The sequence below is a fragment of the Neofelis nebulosa genome, chromosome 18 (genome assembly GCF_028018385.1).
Source record: "Neofelis nebulosa isolate mNeoNeb1 chromosome 18, mNeoNeb1.pri, whole genome shotgun sequence".
Taxonomy (NCBI): Eukaryota; Metazoa; Chordata; class Mammalia; order Carnivora; family Felidae; genus Neofelis; species Neofelis nebulosa.
The window spans coordinates 22,606,348-22,623,942 of record NC_080799.1 but is presented as its reverse complement, the minus strand read 5'-3'; the positions used below and the strand labels follow the sequence as shown (position 1 = coordinate 22,623,942).

The window sequence follows — 17,595 nt, the reverse complement described above, 5'->3', positions numbered from 1 at the left end:
CCCGGTGGCTCTTTGGAGCCAAGGTTCTTCTACGGTCATGGCAGCAGAACCCCCCACCCCTAAGGGATCGATCTGCTGAAATGCCAGCTAAGGCCTGCAGAGAGGGCAGGGCAGCCGAGGGTCCTGAGAGAGAGGGAAGAGGCTGGCCTTCTGCTTCCACAGGGTTGTGGAGACTGGAAGGGAACAAGGGGAGGAAGGGAGGAGGGCAGCAGTGAGGCCATCACACTTCACACAGATGGGGTCCCAGAAGCAAACAGAGAGGCACCACCCCTCTGGGACCTGGCCCAACTTGCTGCTCTCTTGCTGTGTGACCTGTGCCAAATCGCTTAACCTCTCTGGGCTTCTAGCTCTTATAAAGCTACAACTCCACGATGCTCTCCTACCCTCAGTCTGCAGACTAAATGCTCAGGACTGGGGTTTCACTGTGTGTGTTGTGGTAGGAGGGGCCCTTTTTTCCTATCTTTCTCCACTTTGATCAAATTGAAAACAGAAGCACAGAGTGACTAGCTTTCCCCTTCCCCGCCATCGCCAGGAAAACGGACATGCTGACATTCCACGTGGGGGTCACAAACTCACATTCCCGCAGACTCAGCTGGATGGTGAAGTGAGGAAAGTATAAGGCGAGAAGGAGTGGTGGGGACAGGGGTGAACCGGACAGCACGGGCCCCATCTACGGGGGCAGCCACCCCTCAGCTTCAGCCGCCGGCTGCCATGTGGCAATGCCAGTTAGGCAAGGACGTAGCCCCTAATGGTCAAGAGAAGCCCAAAACTTGGATTTTTGCCTAAAATGTTTGCCTTTTTAGACTGTTAAAAGCAAATACAACTTTTATAGCACATCGTGGCAGGCCACACAAAACGTCTACTGGCTGGGTTCAGCCCCTGGGCTAAGGGGAGAGGTTTTTTTGGAAAAAAAAAAAAAAACAAAAAAACCAAACAGGCGGGAGGGCTGGAGGGGCTCCGGGCTCAGGGTGAGGATGGGGTTCTGAAGCTCTATCACGGCCAAAGCAGCGAGCTGGGCAGTGACAGGAAGTCACGGCCAGGGCTGGATACTAAGAGAACACTAAAGTCCTGAGAGCAAATGTGAGCGGTGCATCCAGGGCGGATGGAGACCCTGTGAGGCATGCATTATTATTATCGACTCGAGAGATGAATCACTTGAGACGCTGGGTTGCTTGCCTTTAATAATAACACGCACGTGTTATTTCATATAGTCCTCATTGCAGCCCCTCCCTAAGGATGCCCCCCGCCGGGAGCCTCACCTCCCGGGGTTCATGCTTTGTGTGGGCCCCTTCTCCTTGAATCTGGCCCATCACTTGCTCTTGACCAACAGACGCAGCGGAAACGACAGTGTGACTTCTGAGGCAAGGTCATAAAATAAACTTGTAGGTTCTGCTCGGATCTCTCGGAATGCTTGCTCCCCGCAGGGGCCCGGCCACCGGCCTGGAGAAGCTGGTCCTGCTGACAGCCTGGCTGAGCCCCCAGCCCCCCGCCAGCACCCACAGCCAGTGCTGGGAGGGGCCAGCTTGGGCCGCCCACCCAGCCAAGCCCCAGATGACTCCAGCCCTGGCCAGCATCCCACCAAAGCGTCATGGAAGACGCCGAGCAAGGAATACCCAGCTAAACCCAGTCAACCCGTTAAGCCATAAGAGACAATAACACATTTTTATTTTAAGCCACTACATTTTAGGGTGATGTGTTGTAAATCCACAGAAAACTGACAGACTGCTTGCCAAGAGACTCGGGCCATCTCCCCATTTTACAGCTGAGGATACTGAGGCACGGGGAGGCAGAGGGACCTGGTGCGAGTCCACGGCTGGTGAGGGTCAAAGTGGGGATCTGCTCCCAAGCTGTCTGAGCCCAGAGGCCACCCTTCAACCACCCCTCCGCAGTGCCTGCCCCCAGCGGCCCAGCAGTGCATGTCGGCAAGGTGTGAACGAGGCCGTCTGACTCTCAACCGTGGACCCTTCCCCTTCCTGGGCACGTGTGCCTCCCAGAAGCCGGTGCCCAACATCAGCTGGGCATCTCTGATCCCCGACCTCCCAAGTCTCCGCGGCCTGTCTCGCTCTGCTGGGCCTCAAAGCTGCTCTCCTGCCTGCCTGGTGCCTGGGGCGGGGATGGGGGAGGCGCTGGGGCCAGAATTTTGACAAACGGCCTCACACATATTAAACAAGAGAAATGACACAATGACGCTGCACAGCCCTGGCGAGGCCCCAAAAGCAAGGGATGAAAAATGGGGCTGATCCATCTTGCAGGCCTTGGTGACAAGAAGAAATGGATCAGCCCTAATAGGGACCGCACGTTGGGCCCCGGCCTTAAATAAGTCAGATGAGAATGAGGCCAGCCCCAAGGGAACAGGAGCAGGGCAGGAGGCCTGGCTTCCCGGGAAGGAAAGCTTCCCATGGCCGACACCGGCAGGCCCCGTTCGAGACACTGAGTGCCAGGGCGGAGAGCCAGGGGCTTCTAGAATCCTATTGCTACTTAAGGCTGTGGGACTCCGGGTGCGTGACCCAACCTTTCTGAGCAACACGGGGGGGGGGGGGGGGTTGCGTGTGCTAAATTTCATATGGAAATCGGTAACATTAGAAGGGCTGGTGTTTGAGAGCACTTCCCGTGTGTCAAACAGCGTGCCACGCACATCCACAAAAAGTGTCTACGTATCACCCCGTTCTCGCAGAGGCAGAATACAGAGGTTGGGAGTGTGGGCTCTGAGGCCACACTGCCCGGGGTTCAGATCCCAGCCCTGCCGCTCAGCGGCCAGAGAGAGCTTGGGCGGGTTACTTAAGTTGCCTGTGCCTCAGTTTCCTCTCCACAAAACTTCCACCGCACCGCGCCGTTGCGATGGTGACATACCAGGCCTCGATACGTGGCACAGGTGGTCACACACGTGCTCACACCCAAGAATGTTCATTCCTTTCCTTTGCCCCCTTCTCTAGCTCAGGTGACCACCGTCCAAGGTCAAGAGCTCAGGCGACAGCTGCTAGGAGGAGGGAAGTGTAGGGCAACAGGGGGCACCAGAGGCTTAGCTGGTTTCCCCGCGAGCCTTCCACTTAACAGGGATCAACAATGGTGTTGGGAGGGTCAAGGTCCCTTTAAGACACGTGCCTTTGCAAAGCAGAAACCAAACAGAGGGTGGGAAGGGGCGAAATTAGCAAGAGTCCCCAGTGGTCTGGAAGGGGGTCCTTCTTACTTGAAGCCCTACTCCTACTCCTACTCCATTCTGACGACCCTCCAAAGTCTCTGTACCTCCTGTCCCCTCTGCCCAGCACATTGTCTTATTCCCTTCTCCACATTTTGCCCGATCACATTCTCCCCAGAGGACCCTCCCTGCCCGAAGCTGGGTCAGCAACCCCTCCTCCGTGCTCCCACAGCAGTCTGTGAGCCACCCCCATATCCACATTACAGCTTGTTTCCTTGTCTCATTCACCTGTCACCACGCTGTCTTCACCACCGCTGTACCCCCAGCACTTAGGAGAGCGGCTGTCCCCGAGTAAGCAATCGGTAAATGCATGTAAAGTGACTGAGTGGATAAGTGGTTCCCGGCCACCAGAGGCAGGCCTGCATACCTCGTGTAATGGACAACTGAGGTCGTTGTCTTTCCTCCTTCTGATAACCCCGCCTCACCCCTAATTTTCCACTGGGGAGGCTCCTCCTCCTGTCTCTGTCCAAGGGATTGGGTGGGGCCAATCCCGCCCGCCTGGACCTTGTGACTCAGGCCAGACCAATCAGGGTCGAAATCATTGGTCACGGGATGGGCACACGACTGAAGCTAATCCAATGACAGCCATAACCAGGATTTTGGCGGGAAATATGGGAAAGAAGCCCCATCTCTCTGCTGGTATTGCTACGTTTGTAAAATGGAAGCCTAGAGCTGGGCATGGTGACCATCTTTGCTTGGGGAAGGCTGCTTGTGAATGAAGACAAGACAAAGGACAAAGGGAACAGAGACAGGCAAGGGGGCGGGGAGAGCTCCTGATAAGTCACCTGAGCACCTGGACCCGGCTGTGCCTGGGGCAGATGCTCACCCAGCACCCATCCCGGTCATTCACCACCGGAGAGTTTTGGGCTCATTCCTCGCCCGAGAGGTAAGCGGGGGCAAGCAGAGTGGTGATGATTCGGGAGAGAGAAGATGACCCGTGGCCCCTGATGGGCCCATCAGGGGGAGACCGGGGACTTCGGTCAACGTTGGGGAAAGAGGAACCCTCCCTTCCCCCGTATGTGGAGGAAGAAGCACCAGGAGGGCGCTTTCTCACCACCAGGAGGAAAGCCCACCCAGGGACAGGGTTAAATTCGCAGAGGGTCACGACGGATTTTTCCGTCGTGACCCGAGGCCCCCCAGCTGACCCAACTGGACTTCTGGGTCACCCGAACTAACACACACCCCTTGTTTACTTGGCTCGGGAGTCTACTGATTCTGTCTTGCTCTTGCATACAAAACTTATCAGACCTCCCAGGCCCCCCCACCCCCGCCGCCCCCAACTCGTCAGCTTCCACCTCCACCTTCTGGAGAACAGCCTGTGTGGCAGGGGTCAGAAGCTTTACTCTGTAAAGGGCCAGGCGGTGAACATTTTAGGCTTCGTGGGCCACTGAGTGTCGCCTGCAACCGCCCAGCTCTGCCATTGTAGCGTGAAAGCAGCCACAAGACAACGCGTGAATAACGAGAGTGGCTCTGTCCCAATAAAACTTTATTTATGGACACTGAAATTTAAGTTGCACATTATTTCCACACATCACAAGATGTTATTCTTCTTTTGATTGATTTCAAGCATCTGAATATGTAAAAACCATCCTTAAGTTGAGGGCTGCATAAGAGCAGGTAGTGGATGGGCCATAGTTTGCCAACCCCAGATCTAGAGTCTCAAAGTCCCTGTGCACTCTGGGTTACCCTTGCCTTCTTCTGCCCTTCCTCCCTCGCCTGGGCCGAGCTGCCGAAGGCCCAGCATGCGTGGGGGCTCTGGTGTCTGAAGGTCAAAGGCCACTTACCAGAAGGACCATCCGTAGTCCCAGGAGTGGGGTCTCCAGTCTTCAGGGCCGAGGCTCACGGTGACCTGGAACACCTGTGTGTACATCATGTGGGCGACCATTCCCAGGAGGCCTGTGGGGGGAGCAGAACAAGAGGTCAGGAAGCAAGGTGGGGCTCTGTCCACCTTTGTCCTGTGGGCCTGTCAGTGCTGGGGGACAGACAGCACGGAAGGGGAAGGGCCGTTGGTAGGACCAGAGCGGGGAAGCCAGAGGGTGGTGTTTTCTAAGCCAGCCAAGGAGCTTGAGTCTGAGCAAAAAGATACAGGGAAGGCGTGGAGAAATTAAACAAGGGAGACACAGGGTCAAATCTGCACGGATGGGCAGACTTTTTCTTTGTCTTTTTTTTAAGTTTACTTATTTATTGTGAGAGACAGAGACATCATGAGGTGGGGGGCGGGCAGAGAGAGAGAGAGAGGGAGAGAGAGAATCCCAAGCTGTCGTCTGGGAGCCTGACTCGGGGCTTGAACTCACGAAACCGTGAGATCGTGACCTGAGCCGGAACTAAGAGTCAGATGCTTAACCGCCTGAGCCACCCGGGAGCCCCGAACCTTTTCCGGTAAGTATCAGGTAAGTAGATATTTCAGGCTCTGTGGTCCACGCAGTCTCTGTTGTAACTACTTCTCTACTGTCGTAGCACAAAAGAGTCGGAGACAATAAACGTATGAATGGCTGTGTACCAATAAAACTTTACAAAAACAGGCACCGAGCCAGATTTTAACCCGTGGGCTACAGTCTGCTGATTCCTGCGTTAGGAGGTCATTTGGGAGAAGCAGCCTAGAGGGTATTTTTCAAACTGCAGGTGCTGATTCACTAGACTAGTGGGTCATGAAATCACCTTCAATGATTGCCACTGTTGACTGCCACATTAAAAAAAAAAAAAAAGAAGAAGAAGAAGAATGGAACAGAATGGAACGGAATAGAAATATCTGATACATCAAACGTAGCAGGAATGAATATTGTTTTGGAGAACTTTTCAGTTCTATGCATGTGTACATGGGCGCAGTGACTGAAACATGAAATGTTTTTCTGCGGCTCATGGTCAAAAATCTTTGAGCCCACTGGCTGGGAGAACTTGGATTCCAAGGGATCTGAGTGGGAACCCTCTTCCACCACGTTTTCATCACGTAGCACGGGGCAAAGCCTCACTCTCTGAGCTTCAAGTCCTTGAGTCCGAAGACGAGGATTGTGACACGTAAGGCAAAGAGTAAGTGAAGTGAGGAAAGGCAGCCTCAAGTCTGTGCTCAGTGGCATGTAATCATTATAGTCACCAGGATTATTATAAACCTGGGGACATTTCTCTGTGTGGACTGTGGCATCTGGAGCCCTCAGGAACCTAACCTTAAGATAGAGTGATACCGGGGCGCCTGGGTGGCTCTGTTGGTTAAGCGTCCGACTTCGGCTCAGGTCATGATCTCACGGTCCGTGAGTTCGAGCCCCGCATCGGGTTCTGTGCTGACAGCTCAGAGCCTGGAGCCCGCTTCGGATTCTGTGTCTCCCTCTCTCTCTGACCCTCCCCCGTTCATGCTCTGTCTCTCTCTGTCTCAAAAATAAATAAACATGAAAAAAAAATTAAAAAAAAAAAGATAGAGTGATACACTATTGATGAGAAGGGGAGGGGTAGATAACAAGAAGAAAGGAAAACACGCATGTTTGTGCACCTGCTATGTGCCAAGCACTCTGTATGATTACTTCTTAATTTTCATAACAACCCTCTGAAGTATCATGAAGTACCTTGATCAGGACTATGTACCGTTGTTCAGGTTGCCCACTGCACATCTCCATAGGGCCCCATTCCCAATACAGTCTATGTTGAAGCAGAGTTGAAGTAGAACCATGCCTACAAGGCTGTATGTGGTAGCCCTGAATACGATTATTCCATTCCACAGGGGAGAAAATAGAAGCCCGGAGTGGGAAAGTCTGTCCAAGGTCACAGAGGGAGTCAATGGCATAGTTGTGACTGGTGCCCATATCCAAATGCCCTCAACTCCAAGGCTCTCCACCCTCTCCCCTCTTCTTGAAGAGGAGGCCAGAGAAAAGATGGAGATAAGGAGTGGAGAGATGGAGGTTCAGCAAAGGCAGAAGTGAAGAAGGAGTGGGGTTCTGTGTCCTGGAACCCAGGGTGGGGAATGGAGGGAGGAAGCCATCCTGTGTTCCCACAGGGTGAAGATAAATGGTTAACAACTGATTCTCCAGAGGCAAAAGAAAAGCCCTGATTTGTAGCGTCTGTCAGGTTCCACGGTGCAACTACGGCCAATGCCAAGCGACCAATGTGAGGTCACGGAAGGCAGAGCAGAGGAGAGGTGTGCCCAGTTGGCACCAGTAGGCTCCAGCACACCTCGTGCCTGACGCCAGTCACTGGACCCCAGGCCCAAAGGAGACCAAGGACTCTGTGGTTGTCTGCGTCTCTGAGCCTGGGTCAGCCCCTCATAGACCTTCTCGCTATTCTCTGACTGCAGATTAGAGCTGGTGGGGAGCCCTTGAGTCGGGAAATCCCAGGGAGGAAATCCAGGCACCACGACAGGTGCTGAGGCCTCCTCAGGAGCCTCCTAAAAGTCCATCCTCCCCCAGGCTGTCTCTGCCAGGCCCGAGTACATCCTAGACCACATCCTTAGTTGTGCCCTGGCAGGTGGCGCAGAACTGACCTGGGCTATCCCACCCATTCAACAGCACCCTCTCTGGTCCTCTCTGCCTTGGCCCAGTCTGTTGAAAGGAGGCGAACGGTGAGCCATATGGATATCTTCTTTTTCGTCACTTGACACAATTCTGGGTGAACTTGCCAAGACGTACGTAACTGATATAGCTTATTCTTCGGAGCCAACGCATACAATTCCTTAATAACGAAGGAATAACGAAGGAATTGTTTTATCTACCCAATCAATGGATGGTACTAGGTCTTGTCCCGTTTTCGGCTCTACAAGAAATGCTGCGATGAACACCTTTCTACAAATCTTTTTGGGGATACAAGCAAGTACTGCTCCAGATGGAATAATAAGTATTGCTGGGTCATAAAGTATATGCATTTTAAATTTGAGTCAATGTCAGAAAATTGCTCTCCTGCATGGTAGCCCCATCATGTGTTTCTGCCAGCTGTCTGGGGGTACTTACCTAAACCTTCACCGACACTGGAGATTCCAAAACATGAAAAACTGTGCCCATCGCATGATGCAGAATGACACCTCAACATTGTTGTAAATTTTATATATCCCTCATACTAGTGAGCTTGGGCGTGTTTCACACGTTTATTGACCATGCCTATCTCTGTCTATATAGCGCCTGTCTGTATCCTTTGTCAATTTTTTCTTTAAAAAAAAAAAGTATTTTCTCTTATCAGTTGGTAGGAATTCTTTATGTATTCTAGATACTAATCCTGTCTGTCACGTAGACTACCCAAGAGTTTACTGCTCTGTCTTTTCCCATGTACCAAACACCTTTTTGTTTTTTTAAATTAATAGACTTTACTTTTTAGAGCAGGTTTAGGGTCACAGAAAAAGTGAGGGGAAATTATGGAGAGTTCCCATGTGTCCCCAGTCACCACCGCCACAATCTCCCGTATGATTAACATCTTGCATTCGTGTGGTACATTTGTTACAATTGATGAGCCAATACTGATCCATTATTATTAACTAAATCCTTAGTTTACATTAGGGTTCACTCTTCGTGTTGCACATTCTATGGGCTTTGATAAATGTATACTGACAGGTAACCACCATTACTGTGCCGAATCGTTTCATAGCCTTAAGAATCCCCTGTACTCCACCTTTTTATCCCTCCCTCCCTCTCTGCCTCCCTGAACCCCTGGCAAACACTGATCTGTTTATAGTGTCCACAGGCTTGCCTTTTCCAGAATGTCATATAGTTGGAATCACATAGTACATAGCCTTCTCAGGCTGGCTTCTCTCACTTAGCAATATGCACTTAAGGTCCCTCTCTGTCTCTTCATGGCTTTTTAGTGCTGAATAATGTTCCATCGTCTGGACCCATCACAGGCCATTTACCTGTGGTCCAGTTATCTGTGGAAGGACATCTCAGTTGCTTCCAAGTTTTGGCAATTGTGAATAAAGCTGCTTTTGTCAAACACTTTGATATCTGATATAGTCAAATTTACCAGGCTTTTCCTTTGCAGTTTTCACATGCTGTGTCTATCTTTTTGGAAAAGGAACACCTGTAAATGCATTGTCCTATATTTTTATATTAATTCACCTAGAATTTATCTTGGTGAATGGTGTGAGTTAAGGATCTAAGTTAAGTGTTTTTAATGAGTAGCTGATTTTCTTGAATCCTCATAGAATGACCTGTCCTTTCCCCCACTGATTTCATTTTTATTTTACTTATTTTAATTTTTTTTAATTATTACGTTTCTTTATTTTTGAGAGGCAGAGAGAGACAGAGCATGAGTGGGGGAGGGGTAGAGAGGGAGACACAGAATCGGAAGCAGGCTCCAGGCTCTCAGCCGTCAGCCCAGAGCTCGACGCGGGGCTCGAACCCACGAACTGTGAGATCACGACCTGAGCCAAAGTCGGATGCTTAACCAACTGAGCCACCCAGGTGCCCCTGATTTTATTTTTATTTTATTTATTTATCTTGAGAGAAAGAGACAGCACGAGCAGGGAAGGGGCAGAGAGAGACAGAGAGAGAGAATCCCAAGCAGGCTCCACACTGTCAGCACAGAACCCGATATGGGGGACAATCTCATGAACCATAAGATAATGACCTGAGCCGAAATCCAACTGAGCCACCCAGGCGCCCCTTCCCCGCTGATTTTAAATGACACTGACATTCCAAGCCCCACCTGTACATGAGTGTTTCCTGATGTCACTCTGTTCTACTGGTGTGCCTCTGTTCTTGTGTCAATGCCACACTCTTTTACCCCTTATAAGTCACAGTAGAGTCTGTTATCTGGGAGGACAGCCTACCCCCCGCTCACTTCCCAGTGCTCGTTCCCCCTAGAATTGCTGCCTTACCCAGGAACCTTGCGCCTTTAGTGGGGTCCTGACCCCTTCCCTAGCCCCAACCAGTCCCTTTCTGGGTTTGTGGGGGGGGGGGGGGAGGGCTCACTCTCCAAACCCTCAGCTGTTCTAACTTCTTGAGTTTCTTCTGCACTATGCCAGTCCAGATGCTCTCCGAGTTATGTGGCCTCTGCGTGTCTTGTTTTCTCATCTATAAAATGGGGACATCAGTAGACACAGGTAATCCCAATGAGCATCTACTAATGAAGGAAAGTGTTCATGAGAACAACCACTCCTTCTATTAGGGCAGTGGGGACATGACGAAAACACCTAGCTAGACCCAGAAGCCAGACCCAGCCTGTTGGCAGAACAATTTTCTAAACTGTTAGTTTGGAAAAGCAATGATTTCTCAATTGGATTCCATTTACTCCCAAATATGAAAGGCCGTGCTTTAAGAAAAGTCAATAAATGAAAATTATTTCTTCATTCAAAGAATTCAAAGATAGGCTGGTGAGTTTCTCTGACTGCCTTTTGAAGAGTCTCCTTTAAACATCTGATCCTCGCCTGTGTTTCTGGAAGCATGTCTGTTCTGCCAGGGAAGTCCATGGTAGCGTCTGTCACACAAACTCTCCGCAGAAGGAATTGTTTCCAACTCCTGCGAATTAGAAAGTGACTTTCTGCAGTTACCGCCCCTCCTGAAATTGGCATGAAGGAGGCTTTCCTGCTCTGCGACTGCTGCTTCCTGGCGGCCGCACACCAGGAAGCGAAGGGCCGTAAATCTCATTTTCCAACTCCTGACACCGTAAGTGGGGGCCCCGACCCACTTGGTGAGGCAGGCGTGGCTCCTTCCAGCCCCTGGGGAACACAGGAGGGCACTGGGGGCGAGGCTGACTGCGGGGTCAGAGCTGACCCCAGAGCGGGCAGGGCTGCCGTGACCCCCACCCTGGCCTCCGCTGCTCACACTGAGGAAGGGAAAAGTCTGCTTTTAAGTCCAGAGGGGCTGGTGTGGGCCCAGAGGGAAGAGACAATGTCGGGAGGGTCAGGACGTTAGACCCAGGGTAAAGCCACAGTGAAACAAAATGAGCACCAGCTATGTGACCTTGGGTAGGTGACCTCCCGTTTCTGTGCCTCAGTTTCCTCAACATAACACAGGGATAACAATAGCACCTACCTCATGGACTCATATGAGTATCCAGTGGCTTATATTCGTAAAGCATCTAGAACAGTGCTTGCATGCAGGAGGTCCTATAGTGGTGTTTCTTGAATGAATGAATGAATGAATGAACGCTTGAGGCTCACTATATGGGCCCTCTAGACTCTACACTCGTCCAGGAACCCGGTTTGTGGCCCCCAGCACTCGGTAATATGTGTTGAATGAATAGATGACCACGGATGTCAAGGGGCGTGGGGGAGGGGCACTAGGCTGCCTGGTGGGAAGTCCCGGGTCTGGGATGTGGGAATGAACGAGGGCAGGGCCAGATTTTGGCAACTTTGGAGAGCGAGTTGTCTACAGGAGCTAAGATGTGAGTCATCATTCATTTATTTATTATTCATTAATTCAATCAGTCAATGAATATTTATTGAATGCTTTTCATATGCCAGGCATTGTTCTAGCGCGTGGGGACCAGTGACACAGACAGACCGATGCCTTGCCCTTGAGGCCCAGACAACGAGCACGTAAGTTAACGAGAACACATCAGGTAGTGAAAAGTGCCACGATGCATTATAAAATAGGACAATGTGACGGGAGAGATCCCAGGGGCTGCTCAGACTGGGTGGTCAGGGAAGCCCTCTCTGGGGAGGTGACGTTTAAGCAAAGGCTTGAATGGGAGCTGGAGGCAGCCACAGGGAGGTCTGGGGAAGAGCACTCCAGTCAGAGGGAGAGGCCTGGCAAAGGCTGAAGGCAGGATCCTGACCTGGGGGCGGGGGGTGGGGGGGGAGAGGGAGAAGAGGCTCCTGCAGAGGGGGACGGACAAGGTGTTTCGAGACCGGCCAGGAGGGCGGGCGGTGGCCAGGATCTGCCGGGCCACAGTGATGAGCCCGGCTTTTATTCTAAGCATGACCGAAGCCAGCAGAAGGCCAAAGCAGGGGCCCAACTTATGTTTACAGCACATTCTGGTTACTGGGTAAGGAGAGAGGATGCAGGAGGGGTGGAGAAGAGGGTTCCCCGGCTGGGAGGCCTGAGGCTTGGCCCAGAGTTGCTGGCAGCTCCGGGGCAGGTATGCAGCTGCAGCCACCGGGACGTGCTGAGGGACTGGACATGGGGCTGAGGGGCCCTGGAGCCTAGGATGACCTCCGGAGTCTCGGTTTGGGCAACTGGGCAGACGGTGGTGCCGCCCACTAGGGCGAAGAAGATAAAGGAAGGAAGACGTTAGGTTGGGTAGGCTCCAACGTGGGCCACATTAGCTGGAAATGCCTATCTTATATGCAAACAGAGATAGCAAGCAAGTAGCTGGGCGTGCAAGTTTGGGGTTCGGGGAACAGTCCGAGCTGGGGATTAAAGGCATGAGGCATTGGCAGAGAGAGAGAAATGACCTGCAGAGAGGTTGTAGGAAAAGCAGGCCCCGGACAGAGCCGATGCCGGGGCCGAAGGCGATAGGAGGGAGCCAACAGCAGAGGAAAGCAGAGTGGCTTCACCAGGGCCGGGTGAAGCACCCAAGTCAAGAAGGAGGGAGCAGCCGGTGAGGTCAAAGATGAAGACAGACAAGTGACCATTGTATTTACCACCATGCAGGCCACTGGGGACAGGTGATCGGCGACAACAGGCTGATAAGAGGAGAGAAAGCAGCGAAATAGTCCCAGAGAAGGCAGAAGCGGGGGATAAAGGGGTGATGGTGGGGCTCAGGGAGGACTGCTGAAGAGGGGAGATTGAGAGTGCTCCCGCGCTCACCCCAGGGGCGATCAGGTAGACGGGGACACTGGCAATCAGAGGAACCCCAGGGCGACTGCGGAAGCTGGACAGAGGGAAGGTAGCAAGCCACTACGCAGGACAAAGGGGCTGGAGGCAACTCTCCTCCTTCCTTTCCACCCAGCCGGGCAAGGCCACCAGCTGAGCGCGAGCCAGAGGGTGAAACAGTCTTTTCCGGGAGTGGGGGTGGAAGCGCACGTGGCACGGGGCAGGGCTGTGTGCGTGCAGGACCTGTGCTCGGGAGCCTAAACCGAGACCAGGCCGCAGGGCAGGACACGCGGGAGCACCGAGCCACGACGGGTCCCCGCAGCAGGGGCTGTGGTGGACCCTGGCCCAGGTGACCCCTCCTGCGGACACCGTCTCTGGTCCGGAGATGCCGCCTGGATCAGCATACGGAGCACTGATGCCCAGCTGGACTCCAGGACGCGTCTTGCATTTGACCTGGCTCCCTTTTGCGGGATTTGCACACGGGGCGCTAACGGCATGCTCCGTTTATTTGCGGTATCAGGGAAGCGGCCGATTGACTCATTTATAATGGAGTTTATTATTGAAGATGCTACGTTATTACTCGGAACGCTCAGAGAGCATTCGCGGCTAAATAAATACTCTTGTGTCCCCGGGCGCTGATCTGGATTTGCCAACATGCCACGCATGTCATGTCGGGATGGGACACAGAGGGGCTGGTGGGGACCTGGAGGAAGCTGAAACCCGATGACACAGGGCAGGATGGCGGCAAAGGGGACACCCCTGCTGGGGTGGCCTGACTTTCAGTTGATTAGTCACTGAGCACATATTGAGTACCTGCTGTGTGCCGGGCTCTCCTCCAGCTGTGGGGGATACACTGGGAGCCAGTGAAACAGCACCCCTCCCAGTGCTCTGGAGGGATGGGAGAAGCGGACAAGCTGGGGACGGGCATGTGCCAGGGCAGCCAAGGGGGAAGGCCAGGGGCCCCTGGGAAGCCCGGCTGGGCTCCCCGAGGAAGGTCAGAACAGAATGTCTCCCAGAGGAGGTGATTTCCAAGCTGAGAGTTAATAGCTCAGAGGGAGCAAGAAGGCGGGCCGGGCAGCGGACCGGGACCGCAGGCAGAGCCCCCAGGCAAAGTGGCTTGGTGGGCTGTAAGGGCCCGAGGCAGGGCACGTGGGTGGGGGAGCTGCTGCTACAGGAATAAACAAGACACTGAAAAGTTCCAGAACCGTCGTCGTAGGGAGTTTGGGCTTGGTCCTGAGGGCAAATGGGCAGGGATCACGTAACTGTAAGCAAGAAGGCAAGAATCAGACAAGAATCAGACGTGCTTCTGTAAGATCCCTCTGGCTGGTGTGTAGAGAACGAGAAGGTGGGAGGCAGGGAGTCGGGAGAGGCCGCAGCGGACCCCCAAGCGACAAGGACCAAGGACGTGGCCCGGCCAGGGCTGCTGAGGTCAGGAGGCGGGCGGGCAGGTCACCAGGGTGGGTGGAACTTTGCTGAGATGGTTGAATTCCCAGTCAACCCGCAGGCACTGAGGAGCCCTGCCTCAGGAATGGGGAGAGACTGGGGGTAACTGGTGGGGCTGACCCAATTAACAACAGCTCTGGAAAGAAAACTTTGACATTCCAAAGGCTGGTATTTCATGACCACCATCCGTGGGGCGGCAGACAGGAAAATAAATCTCTTATCTGTACATTTCTAAAATATCCAGTTGTTTGGACAGAGACCAAAGGCTGATTCTGACTGTCCCTTGTGCCCTTTGACCTGGGAGGGACCACATACAGCGCGTCCTCGTGCACGGAAAACCGTGGCCAAGAAGCCGGGCTGAGGCTATGTTTAAAGCTTGCCCAGAACTATTTTTAAAGAACAGGCTATTTTTAGACACTCTCCCGACAACCCGAAGCCTCTCTTGGTAGCATATTTCAGGGTTTAAAAAGTTCCTCCTTACACATAACCTAAATCTTTCCAGCTCCAATTTAAGCTAATCTCTCGCTCTGCCCTCGAGGACAAGGGGCCGAACCGGTTGGCTTCTTCTCAAGGGGAACCTTTGGGAGCTTGGCAATTACCGAGTCGCCCCTCAACCTTGTCTGCCCGGTACTAGATCATTGCCATTGCTCTGCCCTTCCTGCAAAGGTCTCCTTTCAGACCACTTGAGTCATTAGCATCACTGCTTGTTTGGATTCTGCTCACTCTTCTATTTGCCTTTTAAAGTGAAGTGGCCCAAATCAGAAGTGGCATTTAATAGGGGGCCTTCCCATTTTAAAAACTAGGTTTACTGAACCACCACTGGCCTCGTGGCCTCGTCTACCCCAGTCACCTCCATCAAGCCCCGAGGCAATGAGCGGGCTCAGACCCTCCCCAACACCCCTGTCCCCACCCCCGCAGGTGGAGGTGGGGGTCTAGAAGGGTACTTGAGGCCATGACCCTAGTTCCTGGTGAGTCTTGGGGTAGCCCAGGGCAATCTGGTGGTGGGATGGCTTTTGATATTAAAAATCACAGATTTGTCCCCCCCCCCCCGCCCCCCCAGCATTTCTTCATTTGGGTAACTGGAGAGAAGATCTCAATGACCTCGGGGCACAGGTATCAGAGAAGACTGGGAAAACCAGAGTCGGAGTCCCAAAGCCCACACTGCAGGTGTTCACTGAAAAGGTTCGGAAGAACGTTTGATGAAGCAGAGCCAGTTTCTCTCCCCTCCACCTGGAGACCAGGTAAGCTTCCCAGCCTGGGGGGGGGGGGGGAGGGAGAGGGAGGAAACAGAGGAGGAGAGGTTGGTGGGTCCCAGGAAAGAGTGAATTCAACTTCGCAGACGGGAGCAGAGCAGCCCCCGCAGGGCCCCCAGCCTCCGCCTCGGGCCCCCTCCAGGACTTCCCCGCGGGGGCACATGGGCTTGAGATCAGCCCCCACCAAGGGTCCTCTCCCAGTATGAGTGGACAGCAGACAGCAGTGGACGTCCTATGGCAGTGGGGCCACGTGCTCATAGACACAGCCAGTGCGCCCTCAAGATTGTTCAGGGTGATGTCCTCCTGGGGCTCCCATGTGACCCTTCGCACGCACTAACCCCACTGTGATGGCCTCGGATGTTCATAAGCCCCCCACGACAGAGGGTGGGCCCTCACCTGCAGGAGGATGGCGGGAGGAAGGGGAGCAGGTGCCCTGGCCTGTGCCTGGGTAGGAATGAGGGGGGCAGGTTGGAGCCCTCCACCAGAGGGCTGGAAGGCCCCCTCGACGTGCCCACACCCCCAAGTCACAGTCCTGGCCCTCTCTCTCCCCCTGTCTTCTGTATCTCTACCCTGGAAATTCACATGCCCCAGGAATGTGGTCCTGACATTCTACCCAAGCCCGGGACTTGGGCTGCATCTGTGGGGAACAGCCCCGATTCCAGCATGATAATCAAAGCCTTGTCTGCCTAGGGGTGCCTTCTCAGCAGCTCCCAGCCAGCCCCACCCCCAGCCTCTAGGCCCTGCTGCTAAACAGAGATGCTCCGAGCACCCCGTAAGAGTAGGGTCCCTGAGTGGTGGGAACAGGCCCGCTCTCTCAAGCCTCAGTGACTGCTCAGCTCTCCACATGCCCCACTAGACACAGGGCCTGAGAGTGAGGGGGGCCGATCATTGACTGTCCGGGCCGGGCCACTGGAGACGAAAGGGGGTCCAGTTATAAATTACCCCGGGACATCCTGATAACCGCAGAAGACATGAATGAGGCAGTGAGCCCGTGATCTCTCCAGGGACCCCTGCCACTTGCTGATGGCCCCTAACCTTTACCCAGGGCTTTCCTTCTGCCAGGGACTTTTACACATGCTGGGTGCTACTGGGGACAGCATTCCTATGAGTGTGTCCCGTTCACAGGTGAGAAACAAAGTACCTGACAGCCAGCCAGACAGTAGGGGATCCGGGACCCCCACCCAGCTTTCATTCATTCCACACAGGAGCACAGGGGCTAGGAGCCAGGCACCGTGCTGAGGGCTAGGGGACGGTGAGACAGGTGTGGCCCTGCCCGCTTGCAGCTCTCATCAGGGACATGGACGTGGGCAGGGAAACAAAGGCCAAGGGTCAGAGCATCAGGAGATGGGAAGTGCAGGGTCCACAGGAGCTGACACCTGGAGTCCTCTGCTCTGGGGGTCTGGGGAGACATCCCTGGGGTGGGGGTGCTGCAGCTGAGTCTGAAGGATGAGGAGCTAACGAGGTCAGAGCTGCCCAAGTGTGGGGCACACCTCCGTCGGGCGCTCGAGCTTATTTTAGACCAGAAGTTCTAAACCTCAGCACTATTGACATCCGGGGCCAGATAACGCTTTGCCGTGGGGGTGGGATGGCCAGCCGCACCCCCGGCCTCCGCCCTTCCATCAGATGCCAGGAACATTCGCCTGCCCCCTCCCCCAAGTGCCGACAACCAAAAACATGCCCAGACCTTACCAAGTGTCCCTGGTGGCGGGGTGGGGGATGGGGAGAGGGCAGAGTCGCCCCAGGGGGAGACCACTGGTTTAGATGCTACGCAAACCTTTTGACAGTGGTGATGTTTTTATTTTTGCGGTTTTACGGTCCCCTTCTGTTTACTGCAAGTGCTACCGGCTTTTCGTTTCCGGCCGTGATCTGAAGCTTCCTTTCTGAACACATTTAAGTTTGACACAAAAAAAGTGAGTGATTGAGGAAGAAAAACGGCGGTGGAATGGCGGCCTGTGGATGTGGATGTGGCGGTCGTGGAGGAAGAGGCAGGGGACAAAGTGTGAGGAGTGCAGGGTCAGGTGAGAGCAGGCTGCGAGGT

The 17,595-nt window shown here is 53.7% G+C and overlaps 1 protein-coding gene across 7 annotated transcripts in view; it reads right to left on the bottom strand.

Moving 5' to 3' along the window:
• GSG1L (GSG1 like) overlaps window positions 1-17,595 on the bottom strand; it is a 207,351-nt gene that overhangs the window by 33,229 nt on the left and 156,527 nt on the right. For all 7 annotated transcript variants that reach the window (XM_058711726.1, XM_058711727.1, XM_058711725.1 and 4 more), the window contains one exon: window positions 4,981-5,092. In XM_058711726.1, the coding sequence (XP_058567709.1) occupies window positions 4,981-5,092 (112 nt within the window). The remainder of the gene's footprint in view (window positions 1-4,980; window positions 5,093-17,595) is intronic.